General features: G+C 37.3%; 1 protein-coding gene across 4 annotated transcripts in view; it reads left to right on the forward strand.

The window, feature by feature from the left end:
* The window catches only part of kcnh1a (potassium voltage-gated channel, subfamily H (eag-related), member 1a), a 75,630-nt gene that overhangs the window by 27,520 nt on the left and 31,289 nt on the right, over positions 1 to 16,821 (forward strand). For 2 of the 4 annotated variants that reach the window (XM_067455432.1, XM_067455433.1), the window contains 2 exons: positions 379 to 405; positions 2,451 to 2,877. In XM_067455432.1, the coding sequence (XP_067311533.1) occupies positions 379 to 405; positions 2,451 to 2,877 (454 nt within the window). The remainder of the gene's footprint in view (positions 1 to 378; positions 406 to 2,450; positions 2,878 to 16,821) is intronic. The other 2 variants (XM_067455434.1, XM_067455435.1) reach the window with 1 other exon arrangement.

Raw genomic sequence — 16,821 nt, forward strand, 5'->3', positions numbered from 1 at the left:
ATGGCCTACAGGGAGAGCTGTGTGGTTTTTAATAATCTAAATCCTCCTCAGGTGTTTCATTTCAAAACTTTTGTTTGCATAATTATCTTATGTTGCATAACTCTCATCTGATTTCACAGAGACATCTGTCATCGTTTCACATTGCCTTAGCAGCGGAAGCTTGATTATTAATGTCTGCGACGCCTGTGATCTCACTAACAGTCCAGGCTCAGCTTTTTCCCTCTTGATTCAAAGCGCCATGCTTTTGTTTGCAATGACTGTTCTTGTATTCTTCTGTTGACCATTGTCACTATCTTTTGTTTTTGTTTTTTCCCTCCTCATGCCTCTTTCTTTTTGCATGTCCCTTGCACTGCCTGTGTTTGTTGTGGGCGAATGAAGAACTGGAATCATCGAGCTGTCACTCAAGTAGGCCTTTCATCTCAAAACTCAGCATTTGATTGATATGCTGTGCCTCAGGGCATCAATCAGACATTGATGTAAACCAAAAATAGTATTAGATGTGACCCTAATATTATTTAAAGTTTCTAATCAAAACTGTCAAAATAATCTTATTTTTCAGATGTTTTTTTGTCATTTAAACATTTGTTTGGTGTGTATTAAACTGCATTGTCTGTGTGCATGTGTCAGTGTTTGATATGTTGATCGGTATGTAAGGGTGTTTAAAGGAATAATTCACCCAGAAACCTACTGATATATTATTTATTCTTCACAGCCCATTTATAAACATACTTCCACTGCACTTTTTCACACAATACTTGATAACTCCAAAAAGCACTATAAAACTAGTCCATTCTTCTTGAGCACTATATTTCATGTTGTCAGAAGTCATACAAAAAACAAAGAACACACTAAATCTCACACTTAATTTCAAGTATTAATTTAAATGATACTCTCATTCGGGCGTAATAATCAAGGAACTTTGCTGCCGTGCAATGGGTGCAGTGGCGCAGCGTCTGAAAATAGTCCCAGCACGCTCCCTGTGAAAGCAGGTTGTCACGTTGTTTATGTCTGCAGTATTTTCAGGCGCTGCGTAATATCAATTTAAATAGGAAAACTATTTCGAAACTATAACGAAACTCTTTGGTCCTTTTTTAGATGCTTTGAGATGCTAACGGCCTAATCAGATTCAATTATCTCTGCTAAGCTATGCTAAAAGTGCTATAACCAGACGTGTAGATCGGCTGAATGGATTTGAAAACGGTAAAACTCAATTGGTTAACTCAAGGGGAGTTGGAAAATTAGCCTATTTTCAACACACAAAAAAATGTTCCTTTAATTAACGCACAGCTATTATATGGGGAAAATGTATTTTTATAGTGATTTTTTTGTTGTTGGTACATTAACATACAGGTTCTTGATGAAAAAGAAAATTACAGCCTACAGGTTTGGAATGACATGAGTCTAAGTAAATAATGACAGACTTTTACATTTTTGGGTGAATTATCCCTTTAATAAAGAATTGATGCACACTAACCTGAATATATAACCTTACCATAGTAAGCAGCAGTCATTTCAAATTTTATCCAAAATGTCCTTTTTAATTTTTAAGTACAGCAAACTGGCTAAAAAAAGAAAGTGCCACAATTCTTTTATTTTTTTTAGTGTTTGTTCAAAGAGAACTGTAGAAATCACTTGAAGTGATGTAATTTGTATTTGTAATATCTAACCAACTAAATCCCTGGATAAAAAGATTTTATTCCTGATCTGAGAGTTTTTGATTAAAAAATTCACATGGCTTGAATATTTAAGACATAAATTTTACATATTTAATAGTTGTGGCCATTCCCCACAGCAAGTCTCCACTGTTCAGTTATAGTGTGTAATGATGTCCTTGAGTGTATAGTGGTTTGTTGGATTGACGTGCGATGCTCTCAAGAAAGCAGTTTTATTCATGCACACATTCATAGTTCACACAGTTTAAGATTATATAATATAAAGGAACAATTCAGCTAAATATTAACATTTATTTAGTCATCAATGCAATTAATACTAGTTAATGTACTGCTCTGTTCCTCAGGATAATGATAGCAGTAACTCTGGTGACATTATATGAAAAAATAGGAATGAGACGGAAACATATGTTGACAACATAGAAGTAGCCTACACTTATTTTTGGATACATTCCAGCGTGTTTGTTCAGATCTGAGGAGCTCTTTGTTCTGGCTGCTCAGGTTCTGTTTCAGATCTCTGTGTTGTTGATTTCAGAACGCTGGCTTGGCAGACGCCTGTACATATTTATAAACGCAGAGAATTTGTGCTAAGAGAGACTTTAAAAGAACTTTATTTTGACTGCCGAAAAGAAAAGGTGTATGTAGAATTGATTTGGCCTACAATGTTAATAATTTGATAGATGGCTGGATGGATGAATAGATAGATGAAAGCTCATCAAAGCACATTTAATGATTATACTGTAGGTTTAATTTTTCTCTTTCTGTCTTTTCTTCCCCCAGGGTATCAGTAGTTTGTTTAGTTCGCTGAAGGTGGTCCGGCTGTTGCGTCTTGGCCGGGTGGCTCGTAAACTAGATCACTACATTGAGTATGGAGCTGCTGTTTTGGTTCTGCTGGTTTGCGTGTTTGGATTGGCTGCTCATTGGCTGGCCTGCATCTGGTACAGCATTGGAGACTATGAGGTCATTGACGAGGATCGTAACACAGTGCGTACGGACAGCTGGCTTTATATGCTGGGCGAGACCATTGGGTCACCCTACCGCTTCAACACCAGTGCAGGAAGATGGGAGGGCGGACCCACAAAGGATTCTGTCTACATCACGTCTCTGTACTTCACCATGACCAGCCTGACCAGTATTGGCTTTGGAAACATTGCTCCAACCACAGACGGGGAGAAGATCTTTGCCGTGGCCATGATGATGATTGGATGTGAGTTTAAAAGCTTTATATACTTCCCATAAACACAGTGAAAAACACAATGTTCATATAAGTCTATTCATCATATGATATAAAACAAGTAATTGTTGTGCTTGTAAGTATAGTGGATTTAGTTCCATAAAATATCAGGCTAAAATGTTTAACTTCTTGTTGGTGGAAATTCTGCTTGTCAGCTTATCAAATAATGTAGGTAAAATTATCTAATTGGCTAACATAGGTGAGTTTTTTTTAAATTGTGATAATTATTTATTTTAAAGGGTTAGTTCACTTAAAAATGAAATTGATGTCATTAATGACTCACCCTAATGTCGTTCCTCACCCGTAAGAGCTCCGTTCATCATCTGAACACAGTTTAAGATATTTTATATTTTAGTCCCAGAGCATATGCAGTCTATGCACACTTTACTGTCCATGTCCAGAAAGGGAATAAAAACAATCTCTTGAAGCATCTAAAATACATTTTGGTCCAAAAATATCAAAAACTACGACTTTATTCAGCATTGACTTCTCTTCCGTGTTCCTCAAATAAAGATTCAAACGGCCATGAATCAGTGAATCGATCAATGATTCGGATCGCCAATGTCACGTGATTTCAGCAGTTTGACACGCGATCCAAACTGCTGAGTCACGTGACATTGGCGATTTCAATGGTTGACATCTGGTTGACATTGGCGATGTCAACCAGATTCTGAGCTCAAACCTGGCATCATCAAACTACGCTTTCGTTGTGAATAGGCGCCCTCTAGCGGATGGAAAAGTTACATAGTGTAGCTTTAACTACCATATATAATGTTGAATATAATGTAATCTATAATAATGCAATGGGGGAATAATTGTGGGTCCTGATAAATCCAAACATCTTGTCACCAGTAAAAATTGGCCAACATCATTTTTAATGTATCTAGTCAGTGACAGAGTGCAAGCATATTCGTCTAAAATAATTCTGTATTTTCGAGTCACCATTGTCTTGTGCATTGGGTTACAGCACCAAGTCCAAACCTATTCATATTTAGCATTTAAATCAACAGCAATTTTTTGTTAACCTTTTACCATATGTCCTGCAATAATATCGTATCATGATTTCAGTGATATGTATCAAATCATGACATGAGAGTATCGTTACACCCCTAGTATTTCTTAAAGAGGTACTAGAAAAGGAGAGTGACTCTTTGTGTCACTGTGAAAAGTGTGAAAAAGTGTGTGAAAAGTACATACCAATACACGTTAAACCAGGGGTGTCCAAATTTGGTCCTGGAGGGTGACTGTCCTGCAGAGTTTAGCTCCAACTTGCCTCAACACACCCCTAGAATCCATTATAAGACCTCAATTAGTTCAGTTGGGTTTAATTAGGGGTGGATCTAAACTTTGCAGGACAGTGTCCCTCCAGGATCAGGACTGGACACCCCTGCATTAGACCGTTATCTTAGATGTTGGCCTAACAAACTGGACAAACACTTTTATATTGAACTTTGGGGCTATTTACTGTTGGGCTGGTTACTGGCATTGTTGTTTTTGTCATCAACGTTGTGATGTTCAATGCTCATATTTTTAGTTTAAGTTTAGTTTGTTGCCACCGTTAATGACTGTTATTGAGGTTTATGTCTTAAGTGTTGATGGTGTGTCTTTTTTAAAAATCCTTAAAGGGATACTCTACCGCTTTTTCATATTAAACTGTTATTCCCTTAACTAAGACGAGTTGATACATACCTCTCTCGTCTCAGTGCGTGCACTTAATCGCTCTGATGCGCGGTGACGATCTGATAGCATTTAGCTTAGCCCACTAAGCCCAGTTCATTCACTAGGGTACCAAACAGAGATCAATTTAGAAGCGACCAAACACCTCCACGTTTTCCTCTATTTAAATACAGTCACACATAGTTGAACGACCAAGTATGGTGACACACAATAAAATGTGGTGCTTTTCTAAGCAGGTTTAAAAGGAGAACTATAATGTATAAACACTTTTGAGAGCACTTCGACTCGGCGCAGTAAAAAGTCCCGGCTGAAAAATCCTCCCACTCCCCCTCCCTCTCTCATTTCTGTCAATAGGGTCAATAAGCATAGTTTTGTTGCACAATATCCTTTTTACTGAAAAAAAAAGCAAGTTACAAGTAGCTTTGTAGGACAATGAAACAATGCATCATATTGATTTCACTATTTCTGGTTTTATATTTTAGCTACTGTGTGTTATTTTAGCTAGTTACTTGGGTCAAAAATCTTTGCATCATGTTGCTGAGATATTTCTCAACGTGAACTGATTCGTTTCTAATCACATTAGATTACCAATTCAAATCTATTTTTATTCGTTTGTGAGCGTTTCTGCTGACTGAGACAGCTACCTTTCATTTGGTTCTGTTAGCAAACAGTGATTTGTTACAAAGACAGATGAGCAAAATAATGGAGTGTTGAATCTAGAGATGACGCCTGCAGGGTCATCCACGGCGGGGCTCTCTTAGATCATCCTGCCATTGAGCTGTGATTCACCACTCAGTTCCATTATATGTGCTATTAAACATGACCAGCTGCCAGTACGCTGTTATTTATATGGTAAAACTCCCTCAGGAGAGATTATTGGAGTAAACATAAGCTGCTTTCTGAGCAAACAATCACACGGAGCATAACTAGGTTTAGTAACAAAATTCTAGAAATTTCTAGAAATAGAATCTAGAATTTCTGTCCAAATTTAAATAGTCAAAAGATATTTTAACCAATATATAAAACTTTTTTTTTTTTTTTTTTGTGGGACGAGGCTGTTTTGTCACATAAAAGGAAAAACAAATGTAAGAGAAGAGTTTATTTATTTGTTTATTTTATCTTACTTAGAGTTATTATACATTGATTTGTACCATGCTCAATATTTCCTTTACATTTAAATTACTTTTGTCATCATCTAATTTTCTCATATAGTTTATCTTTAAAACAATAATAATCTAACAGTTAAATATTTTGCAGAATTTTCTCAGAATTAATACCATTTTTTCATAATGTTTTCATACTGTTACTGTACCATTTTTCACTACTTTTCATACTTTTCATACATGTTTCTGCCACAGAATAAAAAAATTAAAAAGGTAATTGCAACCTTATATCTCACAATTCTGACTTTATAACACAGAATTGATAAATATAAAGTCAGAATTGTGAGATATAAAGTCGGAATAGCGTGATGTAAAGTCAGAATTGATAAATATAAAGTCACAATTGCATAACAAAGTCAGAGTTGCGAGACATAAACTCACAATTATGAGAAAAAAATTCTGAATTGCAAGTTTATATTTTACAATTCTGACTTTGCATCATCCAATTCTGACTATATAACTTGCAATTCAGACTTTATAAATTGCAATTCTGACTTTAAAACACACAATTTTTAGATAAAAAGTCAGAATTTTGAGATATAAACTCTTCTGTGGCAGAAACCAGCTTCCATAGTTGCTATTTAATAGAAATTAAATGAATTTCTGTATAAGTGTATCCATTGAACATTTACAATTTTCTATCCTGGGAAAATTATTGTGAAATGTTAATGACTTAGTTTGCACTGCACATCTCTGTACAATAATGTAAAATGAACCTATATCACATAATGACACATAAATGTAATATATGAAGGAATGAAGCCTGCAGGCATTTCTTTTGAGCTGTGAAGTATCAGTTCACGTTGCATTGCATAATAGCCGATATGTCACGTTTTATGCTCATTTGATTACAGGCAATGAAAATGTTCAACTGCCATCATGTCGCAGTCTGTTCTCAAATGCTTCAAGGTGATGTGAACTTGCAGGCTTTTGTTTCACAAGCGCATTACAGATTTCTCAAGCCTGCTGATGTTTCATCATGTTTATAGTGACGGTTTAAATCAGTGCAGAGTGTAAACACTTGATTGGAGCACCGTTTGCATCATTTTCTCAAGGGCTTTATTTCACTTTCTAGAGAAGTTGTGAGAGAAATTAGTCTCTTCTTTTGAAACAAATACAGAAGTGCAGATGTTGATTTCATGGGTTGCTCGGAGAACAGGGCTGGCAGCAGGTGCTGGAATGCCTGTTCTGTTGCCACGGCAACGGCTGGTTTGGGGCACTGGTTTAACGGCCGATTGAAAATGTAAATCTGACTGAGACAGACTAACAGGTAGACAGCTTGTTTTCTTCACATATAGCGGTTTGAAGATCGCATGTGCATATGCTGATGTACACGTGCAGAGGTCTTTGAGATGGGGAAAACCATAAAAGCTTTTATCTTTCTCCTCCAGGAGTTTTTGTCAGCTAATGACTTCATACATATTAGATATGCGTTCATGAGGCACGCATAGGCAAATCCATCTCAACACTGAAGTATTTGTGTTTTGCCGTGTTTGATTGATCACTTAATCTCCTCTCTTTTTTTCATATTAATTTGCGCAAGAGCACCAGGCATTAATGTTCCTCACGTTTTTAGAACGCATGTGCACATGTTGTGATGTCAGAAAAGGGCGAAGGCTTATGGATATTGATTAGGTTATGCACAAATCGTTGAACATGATGTTTTAATGTTTTGAGGAATACTTTGTACCAAATCAGGTCCTTTCTAAGTCAAAAGTGAAATGTAAATCAAAACATTATGACTAAATGTCTGGTACGTTTCAATTTCTTTAGCGCACTGAGATCCTACGTTCTCACTGCACAGTGATCTGATATATACAAAATATAACTATAAACAAACTATAAACGTGCACTACAATATGAATAATTTTCATTGTATCAATTTCACAAGCTGTATAAAACTATTTGGAACAGGTAAATATAAAATAGGCGACACACTATGGCTACGTTCACACTGTCCATACAAATCCGATTATTTGTGTATCTGATCTAAAATTAGTGACAACACATCCAGCCTTGGCTATGTTAAGAACGTCAGTCCAAATCTGTTTTGGTCCAAATCCAATTTTTGTGCATATCCGCGAGTGTGAACAGCAAAAAGAAAACTATTTTAAGCAACATTCATGTGGTTTGAAATCCTGTTCGAATCACATTTCTGGAAATCCGTTTCAGTCTGACCGCTCTGATGTCGTGTCATGCAAAAGACACTCCGCAACGGTTATCTGTCTAGCATGTGTTTACATTGAAAAACTTTGGAAAAGTAGTGCATTGGAATGGAAAAACATTCTGTGTAAACGGCCCCTGATAAACCAGTGTCCAGCAGATACTGCCACAGCTGTTCTCCATGAAAAGTTGTTAATACAATTTAAAAAGTCAAATTTAGTCGATACAGACAGCCTTTAAAAAACTGCAAATCCAGTGATAGTTGTTCTCTGATGCAGGCCATCTGAAGCAGATCCAGTCTGTGCTGCTGAATCATAAAGACTGCAGATGTGCCAAAGTGATGAAGTTACAATTTACTACCAAATGTAGCAGCGACATATTTCATTTACACAAAGTACGGTCACACAAAGTAAAAAATACAAACAATTTTTTTTTTTAATTTAAAACAAAATGAACAACAAAGAAACATTCAAACTTCAGCTGGAAGAGTGACTTTATGAGCTGATAAAATTGGCATTGGCAGAATATTTGATGGCTCTGATCCTCTGACACCATCAGCATCAGCGTGAACAGAACGTGTCAGCCAGAAATCTGTTCTTTATTGCCTAAGTGTAATGTGAGCCTGTTTTCCAGTAGATTTGGTGCTTAATCGATTTAACTTGGCCAAATTCCCCGGCATCCTAACCTTTCAGCTGACATTGATGCGGATTTACAGTGTTTGCAAACGTGAAATGGAAAGAGCTCTTGCCATCACATGTCCCTTTGGCAATGATCCAAGTTCAATTGGAAGCAGAGATGTCAAGATATTAAATATTCTGTCACATGTTCCTGTAATGGAGTTACACCCAGAGGGAATCTTTTGACGTTTCATCTGATCAGATACACTTTCTTCCCCTCTTCTTTCTTTCTTTCTTTCTTTCTTTCTTTCTTTCTTTCTTTCTTTCTTTCTTTCTTTCTTTCTTTCTTTCTTTGAACAGTGTTACCACTTGTTCATTCGCAGACATAGTCAAAGAAAAAACACAACCGATAAAGACGACACACATAAGGGCCTTTCACACTGAGCTTATTCTAAGCTTTACCTGGGTAATGATGCGGTGGTAGAATGTTAGGACTAGATGCTTAGCAACCGACAACCAATGGCGTGCCTCATATTCACGTACTTTGGACAGCCAGAGAAACACTGCACGTTGTATAAACAGTAGTTTCAGCGTTTGAGGGGAAAATGTCAAATAGTGACTGAAAACTTGAGAATTGGAGACTGTTTCATTCTGACCTTTATAGTCAGAAAAGCCATTTACAGTACAGTCTGCAATATATAATATGAAGATGCTAGAGCCCTCATGCAAACGTTCTGCGTTCGTCCAGTGACACCGCACCGCAAATAAGGATGTCTACCAGGGTTCAGGAATGTACAATATGAAAGGGTGTCATGACAAATCGTGTCCACCCTCGAAATCAGGTCTCTATCAATGAATGATTATATTAAGTACATAAAAACTATATATATATATATATATATATATATATATATATATATATATATATATATATATATATATATATATATATATATTATAGGATTAACTGTTAACCCCAGGTAAATTATAAGCAATGCAACTCAGGCTTACGTTTAAATGGACCCAGGATTAACTATTTCAAGTGTGAAAAGTCCTATAGATCCTCAAAATTTAACACATAAACCCCAATAATGTTGGTAACAAAGACAAAAAATATATATATACACGCACACTGGTTGAGCACAAAAAACGACCCATTAAAGACACAGGGCTGTGGCTGTTATTAATGAGTGCAGTACCTAATGAGGATAATTGGTGCTTCTGAACAAACAGATTAAATGGTGCTATCAGTCAAGGCAGGGATGCATTAGTTATTATAGCTGATTAGAAGACAAGAGAGATCTGAAATTCTAGGGGTCAGTATTAAGGCTGAATTGTTGGTTTTCAATTATGAGATGATTTCTATTGAATTAGTAATGAATATGTTTGAATCATTAAGGAATAGATTAATTAAAGCTGAATTTTAGAGATTTCATATACACGATCAGGCATAATATTATGACTCACTTTAACATTATCTCTTCATCGCGGCTTCTGTTAGTGGGTGGGCTATATTTAGCAGCAAGTGGATATTTTGTCCTCAGAGTTGATGTGTTAGAAGTAGGAAAAATGGGTTTGATGAGGGCCAAATTTTTATGGCTAGACGAATGGGTCAGAGCATCTCCAAAACTGCAGCTCTTGTGTGGTGTTCCCGGTCTGCAGTGGTCAGTATCTATCAAAAGGGGTCCAAGGAAGGAACAGTGGTGAACCGGCGACAGGGTCATGATGCACTTGGGGAGCGAAGGCTGGGAGGGAAGCTACTGTAGCTCAAATTGCTCTAGAAGTTAATGCTAGTTTTGATAGAATGGTGTCAGAATACACAGTGCATCGCAGTTTGCTGCGTACGGGGCTGCATAGCTGCAGACCAGTCAGGGTGCCCATGTGACCCCTGTAAAAGCGCCAACAGCAGGCATGTGAGCGTCAGAACTGGACAACGGAGCAATGGAAAAAGGTGGCCTGGTCTAATGAATTACATTTTCTTTTACAACACGTGGATGACAAAATACTTTTGACAGCATTTCATTTTCTACAGAATCAAAACTTGAACTTATCCAAAGTTTACTCTATCGCTACAATTCAAGCACTGGTGTTTTCTTCAGAAAATGCACCTCTAGATCATACATTTTACATTTTGATATGATTTACTTGACTATAAATTATATTGGTTGTTACTGTCAGTATTAAGTATTTACTGTTTGGATTGATTTGAGACAAGGATGCTGCATATTGTGTAGTCAAAGCAAATGGGTGATAAAGAGAAAGAGAGGGGGAGAGATGGAGGGAAGAGCCCAAGTACAATGCTGGCAGTACAATTAATCACCTGCTCTAATCAAATTACACTAACACAGGCTTATCTCCTCCACCCCATGTTTTTCTTTGCTCTACCACTACCCCTTTCACTCTCTATCTCTGGCAGCGGCCCAGCTCAAGCAGACGGTTCAGATGTTTCGTCTTTTACCGAAACAGTGTTAGGAATGTCATGTCAGGACAATTGCTGCAGCACTTTTCTAATGAACAGAGGAGGTGTAAAAACATCAGAGCTGCAAAACTTTGTGAAAAATATACGTTTCTACTAACGAGTCCCGCTTTACAGTACGGTCCCAGGACAGTCCCCCTGGGATTTAGTGCTGATTTTTGCTCTTCTCCTAATGAACTTGCACTTGTGTGCTTGCATGTTTTAAACAGAGCACACAGAAAGTCCATGAGCACAAACAGATTGTTTGATGGATTTAAGACTCCTTTATGAAGGCAAGGAAGAATAATGTGGTTCTGTGCCATTGTTTCCACTCTAAATCACATGCTCTTTATGCCGTTTCCTGGTTTGAGTTGTTGTGTACTTCAGAAGGAACAGAATAACCCGAATGTGACTATTTTTAGAAAAGATGTTAAATTCATGAAACCTCAGCTTTAGCTGTGCTAAGGGGAACAGAAAATGAGAGTGTGAAAGAGAGAGGAGACAGAAAATGGATTGAGGGATTTTAATGTGTCAGTCATATAGTTTTAAGAGCTGTATACATGACACTGTGGAAAACTTTTAATGCTTTTTTGGGTGTTCATTTACATGACAACAGCGTTTTGGCTGAAAATGCAAACTTTTGAAATCGTGTTTTAAAGCCCAAGTTTTTAAAAACAATAGTGTTTTCGTCTCCATGTAAACAACAGAATTGTTCTGTGACGTCATGCGTGTTATGTGTTCAGTCTATAGGTGTAGAGTGTTTCTTTAAAAAATGACATGGCCAACTACTGGACTGGCATTAATAATACAGCTTTAGCCGTAAAAAGCAAAGGAAAACGTTTCTGTTTTAAGTAGCCTACATCGTTGTGTAAACGTACCCTTAAGCTTGGAACATACTCTGCAAGAACAAAGAAATTTGTTCATTTTCTCGAGGTGGCAAGAACAAGAACAAAGTTCGTTCGGGCCAGTACATTCATACTTCACGAGAAAAGCAGGTGCCGATCATCTGCGTTTTTCCTCATTAACCAAGCCAACTTTAAATGTATGACCAATACCACAACAGTTCTCGGACACCCGCAAGAAAAAAGTTCTGCTCAGGCGATGTGTCGAGAACAAGCTGCGTGAACTCCAAACCAGGGCCTTAGGAGCAAAAACTTTTTTCTCTGTTCTTGCGGAGTATGTTGCAGCCTTTAGTGACCAATCTAGTGAGCAGTAACCTATTCTAGTGGTTCCCAACCCTGGTCCTGGAGTAGCCTACTCTCAACGATTTTTCATGTCTCCTTAATCAAACCCACCTGATTCAACTCCTCAGCTCATTAGAAGAGGCTTCAAGACCTAGGGTTTTTATCAACATCAAGTATGCGAAGTTTGGACTTACGTCCTTGGTTGTTCAGACTTGCTAAGTTCGACTCAGGAGAACGAACTCCAGAGAATGGGAAAAATATGTAATGATTATTACTGTACATTAATATTTCTTTAAATTAATGTTTGATTGACATGTCCAATTATTGGTGATTTTCTTTTGTGCAACTGTTCATGACTTGAGACTGATGTGTTAGTGCAAAGACTCCTGCCAGGTTCTCTTCCACACACGTGATACGCCCGCTTTCGATTCTTTCATGTCCACCTGCCATCAACCTGTAGTGATCCAACTTTCCAGAATGTCACATTGCTACATTATTTCTCTTCTATTGTCTTTTGGTACTTAAAATAATATGAAAATAAAATACATAAATAAATAAGAAAACAACAACAACATTATATGCAATTAGTAGCAGATAAGTCATAATAATAAAGATATATTAACTGTAGAAATTACATTGGGGTCGGGGGCAAACATAGAGAGGACTACAGTTCCAACTGTGGTCAAAAGCTTGGTTGTACGCTATATTACTTTTTCTCAACTTTTATTTTAATCTATTTTCTGTTTAGAAAGTATCAAATCTTGTTTAAATAAATAATAAAATGATACGATGACTCCTGACAGTTTCAAAACTGAACATCGTCCCCCAAAAAATGTCTGACAGAAAGCCGTCCGCCCTCTTTCCCTCCGGCACATTCACACTTCTGTATTAAAAAGACAGCAATTTTTTCTCTTGTGCACACCCTCCACCCTCCGTAGTTAATTAAATTAAGTTCTAATGTTGTTAGTGGATTTTCTCTGGTCTCTGATTCGACTAGGACTCTGAACTCGATCTCGACTCGGGCTCAACCCTCTCTGACTTGAATGAGCTGGTCTCCACTACAGCACTGCATAAGACTAAAGATCACCCATTAGATATACACAAGACAAATTATATCTCATGTTTAACCTATACAGAGACATCAGAGCCATCAGGGTTAGTGAGCGCTGAGCACCCGATGAGCGACTGGATCTCACAACTCCAAAAACGTCATATCAGATTTTCAAATGGGCGCCATCTTTATAATAAACCACAGATTACATTCATTACATTAAGCTTACATTCTCACATGAAAAATGAAAGTGGGTTTCTCATTCGCTGTTGACGCTTGCTGGTTGGTGTGAGATGCATTATGGGATACCTGACTGTCTCAAGTCCGCACAAGTCACCTCTCGATGCATCCTAGATAAATGGGGCAGAGCAAGAACACATTTGGGGATTCAAACTGTACTTGGTTAGATGTAAACTTTGAATTGAAACAGTATTTTGGAACAGCGACTGAAGTTCACAAGAACACAATTGCAGACAAGAACGCATATTGAGAAACGGCCCTGAAATGGTTGTGTCAGTTGAGAGAGACATCCAAAATGTGTACTGTTGCGGCGACTCCAGGACCAAGGTTGGGAACCAGTGACCTATTCAGTCATAATTGGATCTGTCATAGTGAAAGATGACGGAAAATGTTGAAAAAGGACTTTACTTTCATCAGAGCTGCACAAGATAAAATACAGTAAAAAAAAATAATAATTCTTTATATCTGCTCTGAAAACTATGGAAGCCCGATTCCACCACTAAATAAAAATTAAAAAAGAGTAATTGTGACTTTTTATCTCAGAATTCTGACTTTACAAATCCAATATCTTGGATCATTTAAAAAAAACAGTGGATGTGAATAAAGCGCTTTAAGCTTTAAAATGACAATTAAACTTAATAAAAGAACTCCACATTACCTGTGTGTGATATTAAGTCTTTGTTTGACGAAATTACCCAATTTAAATTAGTTGGTCACTAAAAATCCACTGCAGATCTTATTTCCATATTGATGAGTTTATTAGAAAATAGCCATGCTTTTGATTTCTTTCAATTCGTTCAAAAATTGGACTGAACTGGTCCCAGTGATGTGAAATGTCTGTCTGTTAAAGCTCTGTGTGTGAGTGTGTGTGTGTGTGTGTGTGTGTGTGTGTGTGTGTGTGTGTGTGTGTGTGTGTGTGTGTGTGTGTGTGTGTGTGTGTGTGTGTGTGTGTGTGTGTGTGTGTGTGTGTGTGTGTGTGCGTGTGTGTGTGTGTGTGTGTGTGTTTCTGTTTGTCTATCTGTCTGTCTGTCTGTCTGCGTGCGTGTGTGTGTGAATATAAAATTGAATAAATAAATTATATATCAACTTGACAGCACATTTGAAAACTTCAGAACAATTTAAACGCGTGATATGAAATATAACCATGTGTTTAGATCAGATCATTTAGTCAAGAGCTGCCTAGACAAACCATGCAATATCACAAACACACTCAAGAAATATTAACACTTTCTCTATCACACAATCAAAGATTGCACATCAGCTATGTTAATGTAAAGGGAGGGTGTGTAATGAGCTGCCTGGCTCACTTATTTGTTCATATGTTAATCTCTGCAATGAAAAACCATTGTGAGTGTGTGTGTGCATGTGTGATTTGACAGGACAGTTCATGTTGAACCGTGAAAGCAGTTAAAGTTGAACTTTGAGATTGCAGGGTGAACAAACGGCCACCCTGTGACCTCACACATTGATACATCTGGACGGGTCTTTGTCCTACGTGTCGTGTCAGACCATCTAGTGTGTGTCTGTGTGCGTGCTCATGTTTTCAGTGGGAAAGTCGCTGTCAGCTCCGTTCCACGTTCTTGTCACCTTGGAGCCAAATCTGTCCCCAGATAAGCAAAAACTGTCACACTGCATATCTGTACATCACCGTTTTTACACACATGCGCGTACAAGACTCGTACGCTCTAATAACAATGGCTGGGGTCCCAGAAAACTGCAGCTGGGTAGTTGACAAGTACTTAAAAGCCTTTTCAACATTAACATCTGCAATAGTTTAGAAGTTTGCACAAACTTTACACTAAGTCACAGTCTTTAAAATGGTGTGTTTATCATTTAATTATCTGTGCACATTATTTTTTTTATTAATGTGCCCTCAAAATATTTAATCTAAGTATCTTCCTCTTCCTTCTGCAATCTCTTCCCTGATGACGTTTATCGGTGCAAGGATGGGACAACCTGTCACTCACATGAGATCAAAATGATCATAATTTACTCACCCTCATGTCATTTAAAACCTGAATGCTGTTATTTTTTTCTGTGGAAAACAAAAGTATTTTGATTATTTTTCACAAATCTCTTTTTTGTTACATAGTGACCATCTTTCAAAAAACCCCAGACAACAACCAAAACACAATATATGTGGACTCACATTGAGTCAGTGAGCTGAACCCCAGAATTGGATTGGCCCATTATGTGAAAAGTTCTTTTGAGCCAGTTCATTCATTCATGCGTCAGGCTGATCCGGCTCTTGAGTTAATAGCTCACTGGAGGGGAAGATTATCAGACTAAAAATAATGACTACAATTTCTTCCTGTTTCTCACACAAAACTTTAAGAAGTTACTTCAAAAGATTTGGAATTGCTTGAATCACCACAAAAGGTCTCTACAAACTGTTATTGTGCAGAAAGAACTGAACAAATATTCTCTCTCTGTTCCACTGAAAAAAATAACAGCATACAGGTGTGGAATAACAGGAGAGTAAGTAAATGATGACAGAACTTTTATTTGTATATTAACTATAGCTTAAATATATCAGGGCAGTTCATGAGATAGACATGAGTGTAGAGTGATTCTCAGCTGAAGGTATTTAGGAGGGTTTTCACATTCATACACTCACACACACACACACACACACCTAGAGTCCCTACATGCATAATTAGATTTTCTTCTGTGTGCAGAGCCATTACAGGCTGACTAAATCAGTTTAAAAGAGACAATCACTCGCCATTATTGAATTTTCTACTTTCTGTCCTGAGCTTTCACTCATTTACAATTCACTCTGTCACTAATCATTATCATCCCTGTTTCTCTCTCTCTTCTGAAGCTGGTAACTTCAGAAATATTTCTTTCCATTTAGCTTTTGTAACGGCTAATATCAAAGTGTGTGTCAGATGATACACACACACTTTCAAAAGTTTGGGGTCATTAAGATTTTTTTCATACTTGATAAGTCTCCTACGCTCACTAAGACTGCATTTATTTGATCAAAAATACAGTAAAAACTTGTCTAGTTATCACCAGACCAAGCTCAATGTTTTAATATTAAACATTGGTCTGGGGAGTCTGCTCTGTATTTTTACTACACAAGAGGCATGATCAACGAGCATAGTTCCAATGACTGTACAAAATTGGTTATCCTTCAACCAATCAGACCAACGTTTGTGATTGTAATTGGTACCCGCACATTTTGTAACAGAAGCAGGATAGAAATATGTACAGGTTTCCATCCTGAGTTGCAGGGCGGAATCAAATCACAGGTAGATCAGGCTGGGGTTTACCCAGTCCAGTAAAAACAGTAATATTGTGAAATATAATTGCAATTTATAATAACTTTTTAATATAACTTTTTAATATAACTTCAATAAAA

This window comes from Pseudorasbora parva, chromosome 10, assembly GCF_024679245.1.
Source record: "Pseudorasbora parva isolate DD20220531a chromosome 10, ASM2467924v1, whole genome shotgun sequence".
Taxonomy (NCBI): domain Eukaryota; kingdom Metazoa; phylum Chordata; class Actinopteri; order Cypriniformes; family Gobionidae; genus Pseudorasbora; species Pseudorasbora parva.